A 22,250-nucleotide genomic window follows, 5' to 3' on the forward strand; every position below is an offset into this window, starting at 1 on the left:
ATTCCTACATTGTCCAACAATTCTAGTTATTTGGTTTATTTTTTGCTTGAATATCACAAAACTCAACTCAACAAAGCCTTTGTCCCAAACTAGTTGGGGGCAGCTAAATGAATCCTTTAGAAAAATTTCATTAAGAAGGTGAAAGGAATCTACCTGGCTCTAATCCTGGCTCTAACTGGGTTCTTCTACGTGGATCATTTTCTTCCATTCTATCCTATCCAAAGTCTTGTTTTCTGTTATGTTCCTAGCTATCAAGACTTTCCTCACTGTTTCTACCCAAGTTGTTTTCGGTCTGCCCCTGCCTCTTTTTACTCCAACTTGGCACGAGTTGCCTCTTCTCACTCGAATATCACAAAATAATTGAAAATTTCCAAAAATGGTATTTTGTGCCATCAGCCATAGATGAATGGGAATTTGGAAAGTGGCAATCCTTCTCAGATGGCTGATCGTTTCAAGTTATGAAAATCTTCAAAAGTGACAAATTTATTGTCCCGCAGCTATTGCGAAGGGGATTGCGTCATTCTTGAAATTTAATAAATTCATGCTGGAAAATCAGAATTACCATCGTGTTCACTAGAAAATGAAGGGAATATATTACTAGTTTGGGCTTCCAGGCAGTTTCTTATTTGCAGTCTTGTAAATGATTCACAAATATGAGAGTACACACAAAAAATAGGAAGCCATACTCATTAAAAGCTCGCATTCTTATGAACTTAACAACTTACCTAGGTTGGTGAACCACCATGCAGATGTTTACCCCTTCAAGTGCCTCACGTCGAAGAGCCCTAATAAGCAATAGAGAAGAAGAACTATCCAGACCAGATGTGGGTTCATCTAGAATCAAGAGTGAAGGTTCCATTACCATCTCCAACCCAACATTTACTCTTTTCCTTTGACCTCCTGAGATTCCCCTCTTCTCCACTGTTCCAACCAAGGAATCCCGTACTGCTTGTAGTCCCAAAGATTCAATAACTCTTTCAACAACTAGAACTTTATCATGTTTGGGCATGTCAGCAGCAAGTCTTCAATAGTGAAAAGCCATTGGAAAAAGCAGGGAAATCACAATCAGCAGACAAAATATATCACATAACAACTCTAACTTACATAACAAAACAAAATGTCAAATGAAAAAAAAAGACATATCTTCATCAGGTAAGCACAAACAAAGACAAGCAAGAATTTTTAACCATAGATTGATTATTCAGAGAACTGCATAAGTATGTCAAACATAACTTGGAAGGTTAGATTGAAGTTAGAAAGCTAAGAATTATGATTTTGATCTCTCTGATTTCTATCAGTTCAGGTTTTTAACAAATGATTAAATAGTAAAACTAAAATAACAAGAGATGAGAAATGAATCCTAGAAAGAATTTTAATAAAGATCTGTTTGATAAGAGAAATAGACAATTAAGTTTAGAACAACGTTAAAAATGGAAAATTTTCATCATTTCTAAATAATGAGTTAGCTGTTTCTCCGATTAGCAATTCTCATGTATACGGTAATAACTTAATAATGAGTATATAAACCAACCAGCAATAGTCACAAGTAATCAGTTTGAACATAATAAGATTTTCCCAATTACAATTGGCAAAAAATGAATAGTTGGAGCAACGCTCAGAGCCATTTGACAGCTGAGTAGACTTGGTTTAGCTAGGTTTCAAGCAACAAATCGGAAGTCCAATCTTATAAATAATTGGCCCATCTAGTATCAAGTTCGCTAGTTTTATTATTATATTGGTGGATCTTTTGTTGATTTCAACTAGTTAAACCTAGGAAATCAAAGGAGGAGTCCTAGTCGACTCCAAGTTTCTAAATATTGATTAAACAATGTAGAAAAAGAATCAGCTGGCAACCATTTGTGGTCTTCTCATCTTATTGAACAGTAACAGCCCTACCAGGCAAATGGTTCCTGTAACTTTGTGACAGAGATTTGTGCATTAGACCATTGACAAGCTTGGATAGATATATTTTAAGGACACAATACCATTACCAATATGATGGCAGTGAAACAAAAGCCCATCTAATAAAGCTATGTGGCTCAGAAATGAGTTTGCAAAACAGTGTTCTTGGATTTGTAAATAGAAGTTTTCAAACATAATTAGAGGAAAAGTGGCAGAGGAAAAGTGGCATAGGCCAAATATCTCAAGCATGGAAACTCACAAAGAACATCACATACCGGCACTTGGCACTGAACCAGAGGTTCTCCTCCACCGTCAAGTTCCCATGCACAATATCATCTTGTGGCACAAAACCAATTATCTTCTTATATGAATGCATTGGTTCTATCTTTCCATTTATAAGAATTAAACCAGTCATCGTGCATCCAGTTGCTTTTCCAGCCAGAGCATTAAGAAATGTTGTTTTTCCAGCCCCAGAAGGCCCCATGACAGCAGAAACCCGGCCAGGCATAATTTTTCCCGTCACACACCTCAACAGATGTTTGTTTTTTCCTTTCAAAGTGAGGGTTAAATCTTTGAAAGCAACCTCTATCACAGGTCTGGTCTTGATCTCAGTATCAGTAGCCATTGAAATTACTCCCGAAAAGGTTAAGTTCTTGTTTTGTTGCTGTTGAGCTTTCTCTTTCTCAAGTTGACCATATGCATACTTGAAAATTTGGCTACGAGTATGCATTTGTTTACCCTTTGGGACATTTTTCTTTATGTTCTTATCTCCAATTTCAAGATTAAAACCTTCATTACTAGAAGGGTCCTCCTCAAGTTGTTGCATCATCTTTGTAAGATTACTAGGTTCTTTTTTCTTTGTTGCCGATGATGTGGATGCTTGCTGAGAAGCACCTGAGGGCATTGGTGGAAGTAGGGCAACATCAGGTCCACTTTTAGGTTGACCTAGAACCTTAAGTGGTTCTTGCTTCCTTACGGATTGTCTACGAGAAAATGTACGAGATAATTGTGCTTGTAGCCCAATTGCATGCTTTTTCGCTACATCTTTTGCGGCTTTCCATCTTTCTCGCGCTTGTGCAGTTTCCCTTGCACTTCTAGCAGCGGCTTCCCTCGATTTAGCCTGCCGTCTTTCACGAGTGGTAAGAACTTGGTCGGAACAGTTATAGATAATGAGTAGCAAAGTACTCAATGCAGCCTGCATGAACAAATAAACGTAGTTATCAGAAAAAGAAAATCTATAAATAAAACTCATTGTGTACTATTTCACAAATATCTTCGATATTTTCAAAATATTGCGTATCTATCGCGACAGTTTGATAAAACGACAAAATCCGGAACTAATCCTGAAATTTTAAAAATATAGCGATATTTTCGTTTTTATCATAAAATATTGCGATAATATCACGATATTTTTATGATATTTTTATTTTATAATTTTTCTTAAATTTTATATTTTCTATGTTGTTTAAATAATTTGATTTTTGCCATTTTTCAAGATATAAACCCGAAAAAAAAAAATCCCGAGATTTTCCCTTGCCGAGAAATTCCAGAGAACGATATTTGTGACATAGACTGTGTAGATATATTGCAAGTTTGCAACATAAACATAAGAAAAGATAATGCAAAACGAGTGAAAGGTAGCCAGTTTAGATGACATAAATATTTTGGTCATATCAGGAGGAAATTAGTATGCGTTGGCAAATCAAGATATATTCTTCATGCTTCTAGGAAAAAAGCCAAAAGCCACTTTGATGGAGAGTACTTTGGTGTTCGGTTATCTACAACAGACGAGATCACTTGAATAATTTTGAGAAGACAGGGAATTGTTGATTTATATTTCATAAACATCTCATACTGTTCTGGTCATCTAGAAAACCCAGGGAAGATCTTTATCACAAACTTTTCCAATATATACTCCAGAAATAACAAAGATGACAAGAGTCCGGATCTGTTGAAGCCGACGGGATTCCTGAACCGATCAGGAAGAACAGTGAGGGTCTGGAAAATGGTCGGAAGTTGGTCGGAGGACTGGCAATGCCTCCATTGCCAATTTCACAATTTCAGCTGGCGAAAAATTTGTAGAATATGCAATCGACCTATGACGAATCAGGCTGCGGCGGGGGCGGGGGTCAAAAGAAATCGAAAGAAAGATAGGGGGAACTGGCAATGTCTCCCCTGCCGGTACCTCAGCTTTGAGTGGCGAGAAAACTGTCGTTGGTGTCGCCGAAGTAGAACCCCTTCCAAGTGGGTTCCTCGCTCCGTAATCCGCCCCCTAGCCTGCCCAGTTTTGAACCAGAGGGATGATGATCCATGGCCTGACACGGGCACTATATCTCAGAAGATTGCAGGATCCCCGATATTGAGCACCTCGGGTAAGGAAGTGGATGCTCAGATGGAATCCCTAAAGTCCTGCTTGATTGGGAAAAGGAAGAACTCTAACGGAGCTTGAGAAGACCTCTGGTTTTGGGCAAAAAGCACTTGGAACATTCCATCGCTACAATGCCCATGTATTTTGTCAAAAGACGAGCTTCCTTTTATGTTCGACTCTGAAGTCTGAAGTACAGGCTCTCAAGGTTCTTTCTAATAGTCCTGAATCCTTGGCATCCTATTTGAGTTCGCGTACTTTGTGGAAAAAGGAATTCGTCCAAGGGGAGGAACCTATGTGGGTCAACCTTTATGGCATCCCTCTACATGCTTGGGCAATATCAACGGTGGAGGCCATAGGAGGTTTGCTTGGTAGAGTCCTAGACACAAGATTAGAAGGAAACCATCAGCACTGTATGAGCTTTGTCTCGATCAAAATTCTTGCTTCCCAACGGATTGTCTCAGGCTCCTTCGTTGTAATTCGAATTTTAAACCAAACCTATACGATTGGTATTGAAATCCCTAAGTATTCTAGCTCATTTGCCCTTTGGCCTGACGGGTGCCTCCCGGCTATTTGGACTCGACCTGATCATGGGGTGGGGTCGGGGCCCCGTAGTCTATTCTGCCCCCTCTGATTTCAAATTTCAAATTCTGTTGTCGGCACAGGCCAGCCTGGGTCTTGTGAGCTGGTTCCTAGCTTTTAGGGTCTTTGGCTTTGACTTTAATTTTTTAGGGTAGTTTCGTCTGTTTCCTTGTTTGGGGGGTCTTTCCTTTTTCTTTTTGTGGGGTCCCGAGGCGGGGTCCATTCGTCCTCTCGCTTCCTTTTTACAAACTTTTTGGGGTTTAGTTCGTTAGTCAACTCTAGGTTTCTTCTATGTTCTGCTTCTTCGCGTCCTTCTTGACAAGTTGCATCTTGCTTCTTGGGGCGTTTCCTGGTTTGGTCTTGGGTCTGGTCTCATAGTTTATATTTTGAGAATGGAAAATCAGGGCGCTTCTCATAGTTTGTCTGTCTCCTCTGAGGACAGAAGATTGTGCTTATCTACAGAGATAAGGATTCTGGAAAACATATTAAGGAGGCTGGAAGAGATGGTTTACGATGACGGAAAGGCCGCTATAATGGACCCTTGGCCCAAAGAGGTGGCTGATGAGTTACTCCGAAAGCAATGGGACATCTTCAGGCAAGAGGCTCAGAAATGCCCCTTTACCCTGACTCGTCTCACCGGGTCATCGGAGATTAGGGTAACCCAATCGCCTCTCTTTGCACACCCTTTTTTTAAATTCCTTTTGGCAGAAGAAAAAGATATAAGGAGGCTTAATTGGGAAGCCAACAAAATTATTGGTATTCGGCAAGTGGAAGAAAGGATTGCGGATAGAAATCTCCCTAGCCGTCTGGAGCAAGTTCCGGAGGAGCTTCTTGTAGAAATGCCAGATTTTATGACCCAGCATATCCTGGACAATCTTGAGAAGTGTGCGGCTTAGGGTTTCCGGGGAGGAATTATCGTTCCGGCTATCCAGAGTTTTTTGGGCACTCTCAGAAGGACAATTGAAAGTTTTTGGAGTGCATTAGGAGGTTTACAGTAAGCAAGGTAGAAAAGAAGGAGAAGGGATTTTATGTTTGTTGGTTATATTTGTATGATTTAGTTTAATTGGCAGTGGATATGTCTATGCCAAAACATGTTTGTTTCTTGTATTGCAGGCTAGGACTTTTGGTCCCGAATGCAGTTTGAGAATCAATAAAATTTGTCATCTTTCAAAAAATATATATACTCCAGAAATATAGAAAATTCTTGATTCTAACTACAATACCTGAGAAAAGTTCCCAGAAAGAAACAACTGTGGACTAATTCCATACTTGATCACTTCCAAACAATCAAATTGTGGAGGTAAAGACCAGTACAGGTTTTATGATTCAAGATAATGACACAATGAGAATTAATATCAGATAACCACTTACAATAAGCATGATACCGTATGCATGGATATTTTGGTTTGCAGTATTTGGATCACAAGACGTCAGCTTGAAGCACCCTGCAAGATGTTAATCACACAGTTAAGTTAGCAAAACTTAATTAGTGTTTACAGTCAAATAATGATGGAGAACATTTTATTTTGAGGTTGAACTAAAAAAGAGGAGGCAGTTAGCTCAACAGGGGAGAAAAGTCAAATTGCATTAAATGGAACATTGTTTGGTACAAGTATGACCATCAGACAAGTACAAAAGTAGTGGCATAACATTATTAAATAACTGATCCCAATATTTATTATCTGAAATTATAGGAAGATTAAATGACCTAACAAAAGCCATTTAATGCGAGATGGATATTTTTTAATTTACAATTTTATTTTTGGATGGATGCTTTGTATTTAAGGATTATTTTCCTTCACCTATACACATACAATGTGTGAACAAAATGCGAAGAATAGATGCACAAAATAAGAGATGCTTGGGGCCATGCTTGTTGCACAGGCAAAATGCCTGCAATAGATATGATTCATATGAAGCATTGAGATAAATTATGGGGGCCACTGGATGCAATACACAAATATAATGGTTCCACATATGCACAATGCATGCCTAATTTTGCTGGCGTTCATAAGTGATGGACTGGCATAATTCATGTAGTATACCCACACCATTTGGCTAGCAGAAGGTGATGAGGACCACATCACCATAGACATGGCCGACAAAGAGGAGGAGGAGGTCTTACATGACCTTAGTCATCCAAAGGTCCTAAGGAGGTCAGCCAGGCTCAAGGACAAGGCTGCTAGGGACCTGGAGAGGGCAGCAAAGGACATGGTTTCTATATGAGAAGGCTCCAACAGGAGGAGGCTAGGGTTGTAATTTTCTCTTCTAGTAGGGGCGTTTGTGTTTCGTATGAGCGGTAGTCTTGTAATTTGAGAGTTGTAGTGAGGTCAATTGTAATTAAGTGTGAGCTACCCATATAAATAGCTCTCTTTTTGAATTTTGGAGGGACTTTTGCTGAGATTTGAAATTGGAGAGCTGTACCCTAGCTTTGGGGGAGAGAAGACACTTGTAAGAGGAGCTTATATTGATGTTAGAAGAGAATTCCGGCTCAAGAAGATCAACTGAGCTTTAAACTACCTCTTGCTATCATTTTCATCAAAAATTCAATAAAATTTCAGTTTCTTTGGCCTCATTTTTGTTCTAGTGCAATTTCTGCTGTTTTCTTCCCATTTTCTGCTCATTACTGCATTTCCTGTTTTAAAACAGCAAGTTTCAAGTTTTTGGACTGGTTTTCGCAGAATTGTCATTCGATTAGAGCTCGTTTTCTGATCTAAACTGGTTTCTTGATACTAAATAACCAATTAAGAGTAGATTCATACCAGATCTACATCAAATTTGAAATCAGAGCTAGATCCGGAAGAAATTCTCATTTCTCCGCGATCCAAAGCTCCGAATTTCGTCTTATCTGCACCAATTCTCGAAAGTTAGTGCTTTGATTTTGTCTCTTGCTACAAGACTCACTGAATTTTCATAATCCATTTTCAATTTGCAATTGCAAACGCAATTTTCGAAGATCTGACCGAAAAAAAATTGAAAATCCCCAATTTCTGCTATTTTTCCAATTATTTTTAACATTTTTGAAATTCTCTTCGATCTTTGCTTTGAATTCGAAATTTCCACTTGTAGATTGTTGTTTGCCTCTAACTTCAATCTATTTGCATCATTCCTTTCTTTAATTGCAATCATAATTGCAATTTTCAAAATTTCCAAAAAAACTTGACATATTCACGTTTTCTTCCATCAATTTCCTCCATTGATTTCACTTCACCTTGGTCATTTTTCGTAGTAAAGATAGTTTCCAAAGGAATTTTGCAATTCCTTCAAAATCGTTAATGTTTGTTTCATCACTTCATATTTTCCCCAATTTAGTTTTCTTCCACTATTTTCTTTAAATCCACATCATCTTGGTCGTTTCTATCTTAGAAACCATTCTCCATCAATTTTTTTGAGTCCTTCACCATTCCCTGAAGTTTTCTTCACTTGTTCTTCGGCAAACCCTATTTTTCTGTCATTTTCTTGTTGATTTTCCTCCAATTCCGTGGTCGTTTTGCTTCAATCAATTTCCACTAGTTTCTTGACCATAGTTGTCTCTTGAGTTCCTTGTTAATAACTTTATTTCATTTTTTTTCTATATAAGAGGCCCAAGCTTTCAAATTTTGACTGGATTTCTCTAAAGCTGATAGCATTTCAGCTGCTGTCCAGTTGCCAATCTGACCATCATATCCAAATTGGTGGTTTGGTCATTGAGATAGATAGAGCTGAGCAGTTTTCAGCTTCCAGATACATGTTTCAATATTTGTACTTAATTTTTGCCTCATGGAGCATCAAATAGAAGGCGAGATTGATCCAGAAAGACTTGCAGCCCGTGCAACCATCATATTTCAGTATTCTCGCAGTAAACACAAGCATTCAGAGCTTCCTGGCAATGTAGTGCAAGCAGAAATGCCACCGAAGCGAGCCACTACGGGTGACTGTGAGGAGGGTAGATCAGACTCAAGCGGATACACATAGGCTGATGTTATGAGATAGAAAACCGGACAACAAGCTCGGTTAGAGGCTCGGATGGAGATATTGACGGATAAAGTCAATTGGTTAGCCACCTGGCGATAGACTCCATTACCACCACCACAGGATTTTTATGAGGATTACCGATAGGGGTGTTCATTAGTCGGTTAAAACCGAAATAACCAACCGAGATGAATTCGGTCTGTTATTTCGGTTCGGTTTTTTGGCCATTCGGTTCGGTTTCGGTTTTGTATCTACTCACATTTCAGTTTTCGGTTTCGGTTTCGGTCTCGGTTTACGTCAAAAATAAATTCGGTTTATCCGCAAAACAGAATTGGAGTTAGTAAAAAAAAAAGTAAAAAGCGAAAAATCAAAGTTGGAGATTTGTGCATGGATTTAGGCTTGGGGCAGTGAACTAAATTTAATGCAGGCAATGAAAAATCAAAGTTGGAAAAAGCTACCTACCTACTGCCATTGAAAAAGCAAACAATAATGATTCTTATCCCTTGTGCATGGATTTAGGCGTGGGGCAGTGAACTAAATTTAATGAGGCATGCAGCTGTCGCCCACTTGGTCACATGGTCCACATTGAAAATAAAAGTAGCTAGGGAACTCTCTCTCTCTAGAACTTTTGCATGCACTTTGACACTGGAAATGGAAGAAGATCAATGGAATTTTCATTGTTGCCTGCACTTCACCGGATTTGGAAGAAGTTTGCTACATATAGAATAATCATCCTCTTTCAAATGGAAGCCGTGCAATTGCAGTTGCAGGAAATGGATCATTTGCAGGAAATCGAAGAAGATGGCTGGATTTTTGCCTTTTTTTCCGTCACATTTTACAACAAGAAATAGCAGGTTTTTCGCTAGATTTTTGCCCTAATTTTTGCGTTTATAATCTACTTGAAAGATTCACTATTTTGCAAGATCTTTTCCTAATTGTTTGCAGATCTCAGAAATCAGATTTCCGCTTTGAAAGCCCCAAATTTGTAGCACCTTCCACTAGAAATGTGAAAACCAATTATCAAAAAAATCAAACATCAAGAATTCGGTTATAACCGAACTAACCGAACAACTGAAATATTCTTCGGTTCCAGTTCAGTTCAGTTCAGTTAACATATAATTCGGTTTCGGTTTCGGTTGTCTTATGTAGGTTGTTAAAGTATAAAAGATAAATAACGCCTTTCTCCAACAGCTTAAGCTATTGGAGAAGTTGGTAAGTTAACATGGTATCAGAGCCAAAGGTCTCGAGTTCAAACCTCCCGGATAGCGAAAATCCACATGCAATGGTCGGCCCAAAGTGGGACCCATGTGCCACGTGTTTGCCAAGTGGGCCACACATGCGGGGGAGTGTTAAAGTATAAAAGATAAATAACGCCTTTCTCCAACAGCTTAAGCTATTGGAGAAGTTGGTAAGTTAACATAGGTAACCGAAAATTTTCGGTTCAGTTAGTTTTCATTATTTCGGTTAGGTTTTAACCGATTGAACAGCCCTAATGACCGAGATGATATGTATGGGGATCAGGTTCCCAAGAGGCATAGGAGACAAGCTCCCGCTCTATACAGGCAGCCAGCGCCAGCACCCGAGATTCCACCAGTCCGTAGAGATGCATGCTGGGATTCTGGCTTTAAGCTGGAAATACCAGATTTCAAATGTGGGTTAGAGCTAGAGTACTACCTTGATTGGGAGGCTGTAGTTGATGAGACTCTTGAGTGCAAGAAAGTCCTAAGGACAAGATTTTTCCCCTCATTGCCATGAAACTGAGGAACCGAGCATTGGCTTGGCGGCAAGCAGAAAAGTACCAGAGACGACAGCTTGGTGAACATTGCATCTCTATTTGGGAGGAGATGAAGAGGGAGTTGCGAAGGGAGTTTCTTCCCTTCAATTTCAGACATACTTTATATCAGCATCTCCATAGATTGGTACAGGGGTCAGGTTCCATGGCTGACTACACATAAGAGTTCCATCGCTTCGTAGCGAGGAACAATTTGAGAGACTCGAGTGCAGTCATTGGCACGATATGCCAGTAGATTAGACAGTCTATACATGATGCATTGATTGGCCATACGCTACAAGATGTGTCCGATGCATTCATTAAAGCCCGTGCCATAGAAGAGGCACAACAGAGAGGGTCGAGCAGTCGCTTTGCATATGGCAGTACAGGCAACTTTCAGAGGACTGGTAGAACAACCATCGCTGCGAAGGAAGGTTATCCCCTTTCGGCAAGATCGCTATGCGCAGCGGAATAAAAATCGCATAGAACTATAAATTTTTCTTTTCGATCTTGCAATCGCATAAGATCCTAGAGTCTTGATAAGTTAATTATGTTAATCAAACATAAAGAAATACCTCTTTGAAGAAAAAATCAAGGAACCACGCTGCTTGATCTACTCCTTGAACGGTTGCGATCGTTCTAAACGTCGCGAACCTAGCAAGTTGAACCGATGGACTCTTTTTCTTTGCTTGGACTATTGTGGATGTGAATAACTCGTATTCACCTCTTTAAGGTCTGATCTGATCAGTACCTTTGTTGTAGAGAATAGAGAAATTGATTGGAAGTCTTTCTCTTTGAAACTATTATAATTGGAAGAGAGAGAGAGAGATGGAAAATGATTTTTCCAAAGGGGGAAGCAAAAGAGAACGAATTTTTGAGTATTCCTCACTCAAAATTTCATTCAGCCCTCTCTCATTTATATAAAATAGAGTTTTGGTTTCATAAATCCTTGTTTCTCTCTCCCAATTCCTATCCAATTGAGAAACCAACTTGAATTGAGACTCCTTGAGTGAATGGGACTCTCCCAAACCTCCAAGGTTGTGTGGGACCCTCAAGATACATGGGAGAACGTGTATGGATGCCTCTCTCCAGCCCTTGTGGCCTTATCTAATAAGAGTTGGTGTTGGAAACAAATTGCTTGCTTTGTAGATCCTACAATTTAGCAATTCTTATCCAACAAGGAGTTTGAGTGCAACTCAAAGTCCTTGAGCAATTGGGACTATTTTCCCCAGCTCTCCAACTGACTTAGGAGTGTTGTGGGCCCCACAAACCTTATCCAACAAGGAGTTTGAGTGCAACTCAAAGTCCTTGAGCAATTGGGACTATTTTCCCCAGCTCTCCAACTGACTTAGGAGTGTTGTGGGCCCCACAAACCTTATCCAAATGTGTAATCCTATCCCAATTCCCAATTCCGGTCTAATTCCGCAACTTTTGCAAAACCGGTTTGGAAATTTAGATTACACATTATTATGCTTATTATTAATCAAATTAATAATACATAATAATGTTTAATAATTAAATAATAAATTAACAATTTAATTAATTAATAACTCACATCCAATGAGGGTTATTTCGGCTCCAATTTGTCTTCAAAAAATTCTCTTACTGTATCTTGTTACTTACTTAACAAAGACATGTATATATACATATATCAACATATATATATATATATATATATATATATACTTTATTAAGGGAAATGATATTTACGCCCCTTTTATCACCAGGGACACCATTTGCCAGTGTACTTTGCAATCAAAGCCTCTCGATTTTTCTGACATAAAGTACATGAGCCCCCTTTTTGCCATTGATACACTGACGCTGGGTGTCCCTGGTGATGAAAAGGGGCGTAAATATCACTTCCCTTAATTAATATCCACATCAATCAAACGGATCATATCCGTCCGTGCAATTACATAAAATGTAGAACCCTGATCCGTTTAGATGTTATCTAGTCATTCGAGTTATGAGTGGGATCGTTGCAAGAATTCGACAGTCGATCCTGCAAAACCCTATGGTGGGCCCCACTGCGATCTCGCTCTGTAGTTAAACTACACTCACATTAGGTCAGTGGCCTCCATCGAGACATAACCCTGAAGATGACCCTCATACCATCTTTACCCCTAATCACATCATGTATGTGCAACTCCTTTCTTCGTAACTACATTAGTTGAGTCATACGGGAGGTGAACACCATTTACCCCCTGGCCCACTCTTGGTATACCATTTTGGTCAAGCGGTGTTCGGCCTCCAAATGCATTTGTAAAATCTTATGAAAACAATTCAATGTTTCATAAAACTTTCTGACAAACATTTTATCAAATCCACCTGGCAAGGCTATTTAATAGGCCTACGGCTCTGACAAAATTGTAGATGTCAATCCCCAAATTTTAGGGCGAAGAATCCCTTGTAAAGTATCACTATTAGTCTCAAGGGTTTGCTCTAGGATATAACTCTATCCGAATGTGACTATAAAATAGAATTACTATAAGATAAACTAAGACCCTAGAGCTAAGGTTTTAAATTTCGACCGAAATCCGAAATTTCGGGTTTCAGTCGAGAACAAAACCGAAATTGGGTATACTCAAAACGGTATAAAAATTCGGTCGAAATTTCGTTTCCAAGGAAATTTCGTCCAAAATTTAAGGGATTTCACCCAAAAAGTAGATTTTTTCCGTTGAATAAAACTTTCCCGAAATTTCAGCCGAAATTACTGAAATTTCGGTCGAAATTTTCTATGGAATAAAATTATATTTTATTTGATTTCGTGGATTTCATCCGAAATTTTGAAATTTATGCCTAAAATTTGGGGACCGAAATCACCCTCGAAACCGAAATTTAAAACCTTGCGTAGAACGGGCCGACAGACCAATAAGATTCCTCAGGTCTTAAGGACATGTGAAGGGTCCTGTCTGGAAGAACAACTTTATACTTTCTTGTCCACAAGTTGTTCTTTATTTGATCCGGTTCGGTTGCGCGATCCAATCGCCGCACCCACTCTTCTTGCATAGGGTCCACTACCCAGATGACAGAGATAAGTCATCTCACGACACGTGCATGTAAGCAAGACTGGTGCTAGTTGTATACAGAAAGAGATGTCTAGTCTCTTTCCTAACTAGGAACTATTAAGGCTTGCATAGAACCGAGATGCCATATCTCCTTGCTCCCATGGATCTGTGAATCCTTTGAGCATGGCATTTCTACTACGCCACCTAAGGACGAACATGTGTCAATAAGCAAGCACATCACACACATTCATTATTATAATTACCCATTCATGTCATGAAATAAATCTTTACTAATTAGAAAATGCCATTCTACTGGCTTTTCAGGGCATATACTCTAACACGCTGTCTCTACACATGCACCAGCTGTTCCCATGTCTACGACAGTGGCTAATAGGCTTGTCACACGCTCGCAGATAGTAGGGTAGGCACCATGGAAGCCGCAGTCAAATAAGGCTTTCATAAAGTTCTTCAAGTGTTAGAATATCAAGGTTTTAAATTTCGATTTTGGTTTCAGTCACTAAAGAAATCGAAACATTTCAGTTTTGGTTGGAAATTTCGGAGGAAATCCTGTAAAATCAAGTAAACATAAGAAAACATATGCAAATGATAGAATTTACAGGTGAAACTTCAGGAAATGCTAGAATAAGCACAAATACACACTTAGAATCCATCACATAACCAAGACTACCATCTATAATTGTTTAAAAATATCGAAAACCTAGTAAGATGAACTATCTCTCATGTCTGGTAATTAGTGCATCCCAAATTTCACATGTAATTCATATAAATTATTTGTACATAATACATGGACCATATTTTGCACGCAATTCATATACATATAGTTATGTAATACATAGTAATATAGTATACCACAATTACACTTACGATTTTGGTTTATGTATTCCGGTCATTTCGGTTTCGGTGGGGATGGAAATGGAAACATTTTGGTCATTTCGTGTCAGTTTCGGTGGAAATTTAAAACCATGCAGAATATGGGGCACTACTCCAATGAGTGCCCAAAGTCCAGACAACAGCTGTACACACATGAGGCTGATGTAGAGGATGAGTCTTATGAGGAGCCAGAGGATCCAAAGGAGGATGTTGAGGAAGAGGAGGACATTGATTATGTGGCTCGCCGTTTATGCCTCGCACCAAAGCCAGAGGAAGATTGGCTACGGCATAACATCTTCACCACACAGTGCACCATCAACGGCAAGGTTTGCACTTGATTATAGATCCTGGTAGCTGTGAGAATGTGATCTCTAAAGAGGTTTCCCAAAGTTGAGTTTGAAGATGGATCCACACCCAAATCCGTACAAGCTAGTATGGTTGAATAAAGACAATGAATGTGGGTCACTCACAGGTGCTTTGTTTGCCATGGGTGACAAGTGTTTTGATCAGACCGGTTTGATGTGATTCCCATGGATGCATGTCACTTGCTGTTAGGACGGCCTTGGCAGTACGATAGGAGTGTTCTTTACCACGATCGTAAGAACTGTCAAACAACCAGTTACTCCAAAAGCTTAAGCCGTTGGAGAAGGTGTTATTAAATCTTTTATACTTTTTAACACTCCCCTCACGTGTGGCCCCTCTTTTTTTAGGGTTGGCCTACACGTGGCACATGTGCCCCTCTTTTGAGTTTAGCCATTGCATGTGGTTTTTTTTTACTGTCAATGAGGTTTGAACTCGGGATCTTTGGCTTTGATACCATGTGAAACAACCAGTTACTCCAAAAGCTTAAGCAGTTGGAGAAGGTGTTATTAAATCTTTATACTTTTTAACAAGAACACCTACACCCTCATAAGGAACAACAGAAAGTTAGTAATCCAACCCTTAGCAGAGAAGCATGGAAAATCTACTACAGAGAAGAAAGTCACTTGTCTTTCCAGGGCCGAGTTTGAGGAGGAAATGGGAGAGTCAGAGGATGTCTTTGCCTAAGTCTCCACTACATTTGCAGCAGACAGTGTGAAGGAGGGGCTGTTTTCTTTACCTCCTAGTGTGGCACAGGCTATCAGTGACTTTGAGGAGGTGTTTCCCCAGGAGCTGCCTAGGGAGTTGCCCCCTTGAGGGAAATTCAGCACCAGATAGGCCTTAAGCCAGAGGCCATGCTTCCAAATAAGGCTCACCACAGGATGTCCCCTAAGGGTTGTCCTTACTACTTTGAGGACCGAAAAGCTTTATGCCAACTTCAAGAAGTGCGTTTGGATGGCGCCACAGTTGATATTTTTGGGGTATCATGTTTCAGCAGCGGGGATTAGGCCTGATGAGGCCAAGGTTGCATCGATTGTTGATTGGCCAGTACCACAAAGCATTCATGATGTCCATTCATTTCATGGATTGGCTAGCTTCTACGGAGGCTTCATTCATCACTTTAGTATGGTTATGGCAACCATTACCAACCTCCTGTGGCATGGTGACTTGTACCCAAACAGCTCAGCAGGCCTTTGAGGAGATAAAGGTTTGTCTTGCCAGTGCACCAATGTTGGCCTGTCCTGATTTTTTACAGATATTTGAGGAGGATTGTGATGCCTCCAAGGTGGGGTTTGGTGGCGTTCTTAGCCAAGCTGGCTGTCCAGTTGGCTACTACAACAATAAGGTAAGTGGTGCAGCATTAGGATACGCTACTTATGACCTGGAGCTCTGTCCCATCGTTAAGGCATTGACCTATTGGTGACATTCCTGATATAGAGAGAGTTTGTACTATTTTCAGACCACCAGGCTCCCAAGTTCTCACAGGGTCAACATAAGTTCAGTGCCAGGCATGCAAAGTGGGTTGCTTACTTACAAGAGTATACATTCACCATCAAGCATCAGTCAGGGGTGTAGAATAAAACCACAAATGCTCTTAGTCGTCGCCACTCTCTTAACAGTTCCATGAGTATTGAGGTGATTGGATTTGATTTGGTCAGAGAACAATTGCATAGTGATGAGTTCTTTGGGCCAATTGTGAGACTAGCAGAAGAGGGCAGATCTGATGAGTATGATGAAATACCCCAAACGTTCCAAACGTGGAAACTTTTTTTTTTGGGGGGGGGTCGCCGTGGGGAGAAGGTATTTTTGTCCTCAAATGTAAAATTATAAAATATTAAATTAAAAATTAGAAACAAGTTAGTTTTCTAGTCAGAATGAGTTAGGGTTTCCAAAAGCCTGCTAAATTAGGATTTTAAAAACAAGAGTCTATAAATAAACTCTTAAGCTACAGATTTTAGAACTTTAACTCTAAGGAGAACTTTTGTGGAGCTTTGGGAGAGAACGAAGAAAAGCTTGGAAATCCATCTCCTAAAGAGGAATGTAAATATAATTAAAATATGATTTTTGTTTATTCTACTCTCTACCAATATTTAGATCTCTTGAGCATAAAGAAGAGATCATATCTATATAGATTTAAATCAAGCCTTGTCTTCTTCGATCGAAGAACCATTGATTAGGGTTGAGAAAATTGGTTTTTTTCTGGAAGACCTTCGCACTCTTTCGCGTTAGATGCCCTAATCAAGTGAGGAGATTAATAAATAACTTATTAAGATGTTTAATATGTTTAAAGGAATAAGAAAGAAGGGTTTTCAGGTAGAAAATCTGGAAGGAACAGTGCTCTTGCGGGTTTTGGGAAAAGCCCAAATCGTGAGGTTCGGACGCCCTAAGGAGGCGCCAGAATGGTCTTCAAACGCCCGAAGGGCAAGGTTTTAAATCTCGGTTTCGGTTTTGGTTTCGGTCATCACCGAAACCGAAACGTTTCGGTTTCGGTACGAAATTTCGGACGAAATCTTGTAAAAATTTCACCGAAATTTCGGTGAAATTTTGGAAATTTCCGAAAAGTTTCACCGAAATTTCCGAAATTTCACCGAAATTTTACCGAAACGAAACGTTTCGGCCGAAATTTCCGAAATGTTTCGGCGAAGTTTGGTACTTTTCCGACTCACAGTGAATTTCGTTTCGGTTTCCACCGAAACCGAAATATTTCGGCCGAAATTTAAAACCATGCCGAAGGGCAAGGGTCGGGCGCCAGAACACCCATAACCGAAAATTCCCTAGAGGGGAAAAATGCAGGGGCGCCCGTGAGGGTGGTTCGGACGCCCGAAGGGGGTCCACGGACCCCCGAACACACTATGAAGTGCTGATTTTTGGGAGGTTTTTCCAGTGAGTTTTGGGACACAGAGTTGTTCCGTAAGAACTAAATATTAATCCAAGGCATTAATTAAGGGTTAATATGAATTGTAGGTGATACTACAAAGTGATTTAAAAGACCTTGTTCGTGAAAGACAAATCAAACAAGTACCACGGGTGAGTAGACTTGTTCTACCACAGTTATTCTAATATTGAATATGATTTCTTATGCAAGTGTGCATGTTCTTGATTGAAATTGACTGTGTTGGTGTATACGAGGGTCAATATTCATAGTATGGTATTGACTCCTAGTTCGGATCTACCATATGCACGTATGTGTTAGTTGGACTTTATAGTCACAGTTTTTGGATTAAGATATGGTGTTGTCCAAGTGAGGATGCAACAGTTAACGTTCCTTGAGACGAAGTATTTTGCATGATTACTGGTGTATGAGACTTTTTCTAGGCCGTCGAAGGAAAGTCACGGATCAAGCCGCAGTACCACCCTACGCAGTATTTTTGAGGGTGTAATCCTGTACAAGATCGTTGGGATTCGGCTTCCTACGAGTTAGTAGGCAGGTTCCGTTGGTTACGTAGTCTAGCAGTACTAGTCTCACTACACTAGGCATCAAGCACAGTTACAGTTACAGCTACAGTTATGCATGTTTATGCCAATTATACAGTTTGCTAGCTAGATTGCTATGCCAGTTACAGATTTACATATATTGTCAATTATTCCTTTTGTATTAATTGGTATTATGATTTTAGTGTAGACATGTTTTTTTCACTGGGCATTAGCTCATTCCACGCATTCTATGTTACAAGTGGAGAACAGTAGATGCTTGATTTCGCGGGCTTAGGAATGAGCAAGGGTGACAATTTAGGATTTGTTATTTTCAGTTATTCAGACAGTAGCTTTAGTTGGAATGAACATTTAGCCAGTTACAGATTTACATATATTGCCAATTATTCTGTTTTTATTAATTGGTATTATGATTTTAGTGTAGACATGTTTATTTCACTGGGCATTAGCTCATTCCACGCATTCTATGTTACAGGTGGAGAACAGTAGATGCTTGATTTCGCGGGCTTGGGAGTGAGCAAATGTGACAATTTAGGATTTGTCATTTTCAGTTATTCAGACAGTAGCTTTAGTTGGAATGAACATTTAGCTATTATATTTTGTTTGAATTGATGTAGTCCGTTGGACAGAGATATTTAGTTTCCGCATTGATTACTCTGATAGTTAATTAATTTGGTTAATTTTAGTAGCTCTGTTTATTGCATGCTTCTAGTGTGAATGTCTTACATATTCGTGGTTGATGAATATGTGGCGTTGTTGTGTGCCTAGACCGGAAACTCGGTTTGGGGCGTGACATATCACCCGCATGATGGTTATCTTTTCAGGGGTAACTGCTTATGCCTTCCAGATTCTTCATTGAGGTTGCTAGTCATTAGAGAGTTACAAGATCAGGGATACTTTGGGAAGAGCAAGACAACGTAGTTAGTGAAAGAAATTTTTTATTGGCCTGGTATTGACAGACATACACACGTATGTTCAGAGATGCCACACTTGTCAGACAGCCAAAGGAACCAAAACTCTACGACCACTAAATATCAGAGATATTATTATGCAAACAATAGCTCAAAATTAGATAAACGATCACCTAACTACAAGACAAGGTTCTCCTAGTTTGGATCTCATGAGTTGGGTGATTAATGAATAGTTGTATTCATGTAGATTGGTAGACTCGGTTGAAGAACTGTTAGACTCATGTGGTCACATACTCTGGGAGATATGAAGAGGCAGATTTTTTTTCCTAAAAAGGGTGTGGTTAGATCGTCTTTGATGAGCGTGAATCATTTATTTCAGTAGGGGTGATCCTGCCTGGCTATCATGTTTCATGGGAGATGATTTTTTGGAACCCCTCCCCTCGTAGGATTATACGCCCCCCTTTTACCGTGATTTGACGCCAAAAAGCGTTAAAGCCAAAAGGCGTGAATTGTGGGCAGACTTTAACGCTTTTTGGCGCCAGATCATGCTAAAAGGGGGACACATAATCTTGGTGGGGGTTGGGGGAGGGGGTTGAAAAAATCATCGCCCTTTTTTATTCTCTCTAATAAATACGTCAACATATATTAGACAAAATTATCTCAATTTGGAAATCATTTGACAAGCCATACAGCAATAGATTTTTGTTAGCTAGTTAGCTTTCAGGGTACATAATTTTCCCTTTCATCCCACACAAAATTTGCATATCCAATGGAATTTATCTTCACCCATTTGCTGGTTATTCTCTTGTCATATAACAGAATTATAGGAGATAGTAAGGTGGTACAAAGGAGGAGTGTGGGCGTCAGGTTGGCAGCCGGCCGTAAACTTTGCCACTCTTCTATGAAATGAATCCTATAGAACTTGAGCTTGGACATATTAGAATGGAAGAAAATGGTCCACGTAGAAGAACCCAACCAGGATTAGAGCCGGGTAGATTCCTTTCACCTTCTTCGTGAAATTTTCTAAAGGATTCATTTAGCCGACCCCAACTAGTTTGGGACAATACAAAAAATCATGCCCAAAAAGTATACCTAGCATACAATTTCCTGCTATCAACATACATTTTAGATGTCAAAATGAATTGTCCCCATCAATAAAATATAAAAGGCTGCACAACTTAAAGGAGAAAAGCAAAACAAACTGATTTTCTGCAAAACTTGCAACTGAATTTTAGATTAACAACTTACTTGTTTCAGTTGTAGATCCCGTCCTACAGTAATGTCTGGAAATTTCAGGATTAAATATAATTAGTAAATAGAATAATGCATCAAAACAAATTGAGATATCATAACAATTCTGGTATCGAGAGGACAAAAAAGATGTTCTTGATCATCTGCAATAAACAAAAGAGTCTCAAAGTAATACATAAGTGGAAGAGCTTCAGGATAAAAATCAATACCCACTACTACAAGGAATTTTTTGGGTGGTAGTTGGACAATATGACCCTGCTGAACAGAATACTTCACTGCTACTCCCCGCATCCGCCCAAATATCTGCTCCGCCACATGTATGGTTTGGATTCCCAGGAGGTAGCTGGTAACGGTATCTGTTTAAGTTTCAGATATAACCATAAGAGATAGCATAAATAAAAGTAAATATTATATTAATGAACTTGCATATAAATCAACTTACGGTTCACATATGCCAGTAGTTTTATTGAGTTTTGCAAGTGGGCAGTATGCACCCAGGGGACAGGCTTCAGTTGCAACAAAACATGCGGATCCAAATAAAGAATTAGGAACATTTCACACCCATCAAATTCGGGAAATAGGCAATCTACTGCGACGAGATTTAAGATATATGGTTATAGGTAGTGTATTGTAACCAACCACAAGATATAATGATACAAGAATATGCAACAATTCTATCTGAACAATCACAGAGTAGTAAGCAGATAGGAGATTAGATTATGTAATACATCTTTATCTTTCTAGCAGGGAAGGAACTACAAAATCATTTTTACAACAAAAAAGTGGTACAAATATAATACATGGGGACCTTTTAATAGAGCCGTGCAATAGATTGAAAATGCATGCAACACAAGCACACTAAATGTGAAGCTTCGACTTTTAGCTGAATGAAATAGCCTTTTTAACCCAGAATTTATCTAGGAATCGGCCAGTAATAATAGAACCAAATACAAGAGGAGCAAGGTTATAATTTTGGGTTCGGTTTCGGCCACCGAAATCTGGGCCGACACCAAATACCTGTACTTTTGGTGTTGGCCTTGATCGAAATCTGAAATTTCGGCCGGAATTTCAGAATTTTGGCTGGAATTTTAAACCATGAAGAGGAGGACATACCACCTTGCCTCTAATTCAGAAGGAACTACCCAACACAGATGTTAGAAATTCCTAACAAAACACACCTTACTGCACCTGTAGTAGTTCTAGGAAGATCATCCCAATTGCAATAAACATCATTACAAAAAGTATAACAAGTATGATTGGCTAAGGATTCAGTTAAAACATTTAAATAAGTGAGAGAAGACATGATCTCAGTTAAAACATAGCAAATCACAAGATTAATCAAAACTTGGCTGTTTGATTTGATCCATACGATGTTATTAAAACCCAGACTTCTGCAGCATCTCAAACCAACCAGTAAAGCTCTAGCTTCAATCATCATATTAGTTCTCGTTCCCTAATAGTGAGAATAAGAAAAGATGTATCGTCCACCATTGTCTATAAAAATGCTACTGCCACCAGAAAGACCAGGATTCCTTTTGAAGTTCCGTCTACATTAGGTATTAAGTTGTTCGTTTTGGGTTTATTTTAAACCACAATAAGAATTTTAGCGTTAGGCATCCTCATATCTTCTAGGCCCAACTGGGAACGAGCCAGACCTTCCACTAAATTGCATGGCCATGACAAATATAGGCTTTAGCCAAACAAGTTAACCAGAGAATCACATTTCTTTTAATTTGAAATATCTTTTTGTAAACTCCAACCATCCTCTGACAGCATCTTTCCTTCCATACTTCCTAAACAATAATAGGTGCTATTCTAACAATCAA

The 22,250-nt window shown here is 39.3% G+C and overlaps 1 protein-coding gene across 3 annotated transcripts in view; it reads right to left on the reverse strand.

The window, feature by feature from the left end:
- The window catches only part of LOC143855511 (ABC transporter G family member 28-like), an 82,556-nt gene that overhangs the window by 20,839 nt on the left and 39,467 nt on the right, over positions 1–22,250 (reverse strand). For all 3 annotated transcript variants that reach the window (XM_077365656.1, XM_077365655.1, XM_077365654.1), the window contains 6 exons: positions 20,867–20,930; positions 20,634–20,780; positions 20,422–20,456; positions 6,221–6,294; positions 2,178–3,097; positions 726–1,022 (listed from right to left, as the gene is read on the reverse strand). In XM_077365656.1, coding sequence (XP_077221771.1) covers positions 726–1,022; positions 2,178–3,097; positions 6,221–6,294; positions 20,422–20,456; positions 20,634–20,780; positions 20,867–20,930 — 1,537 coding nt within the window. The remainder of the gene's footprint in view (positions 1–725; positions 1,023–2,177; positions 3,098–6,220; positions 6,295–20,421; positions 20,457–20,633; positions 20,781–20,866; positions 20,931–22,250) is intronic.

This window comes from Tasmannia lanceolata, unplaced genomic scaffold, assembly GCF_043159265.1.
Source record: "Tasmannia lanceolata isolate RefF3 unplaced genomic scaffold, GAP_Taslan_0.1 ptg000021l, whole genome shotgun sequence".
Lineage (NCBI taxonomy): Eukaryota > Viridiplantae > Streptophyta > Magnoliopsida > Canellales > Winteraceae > Tasmannia > Tasmannia lanceolata.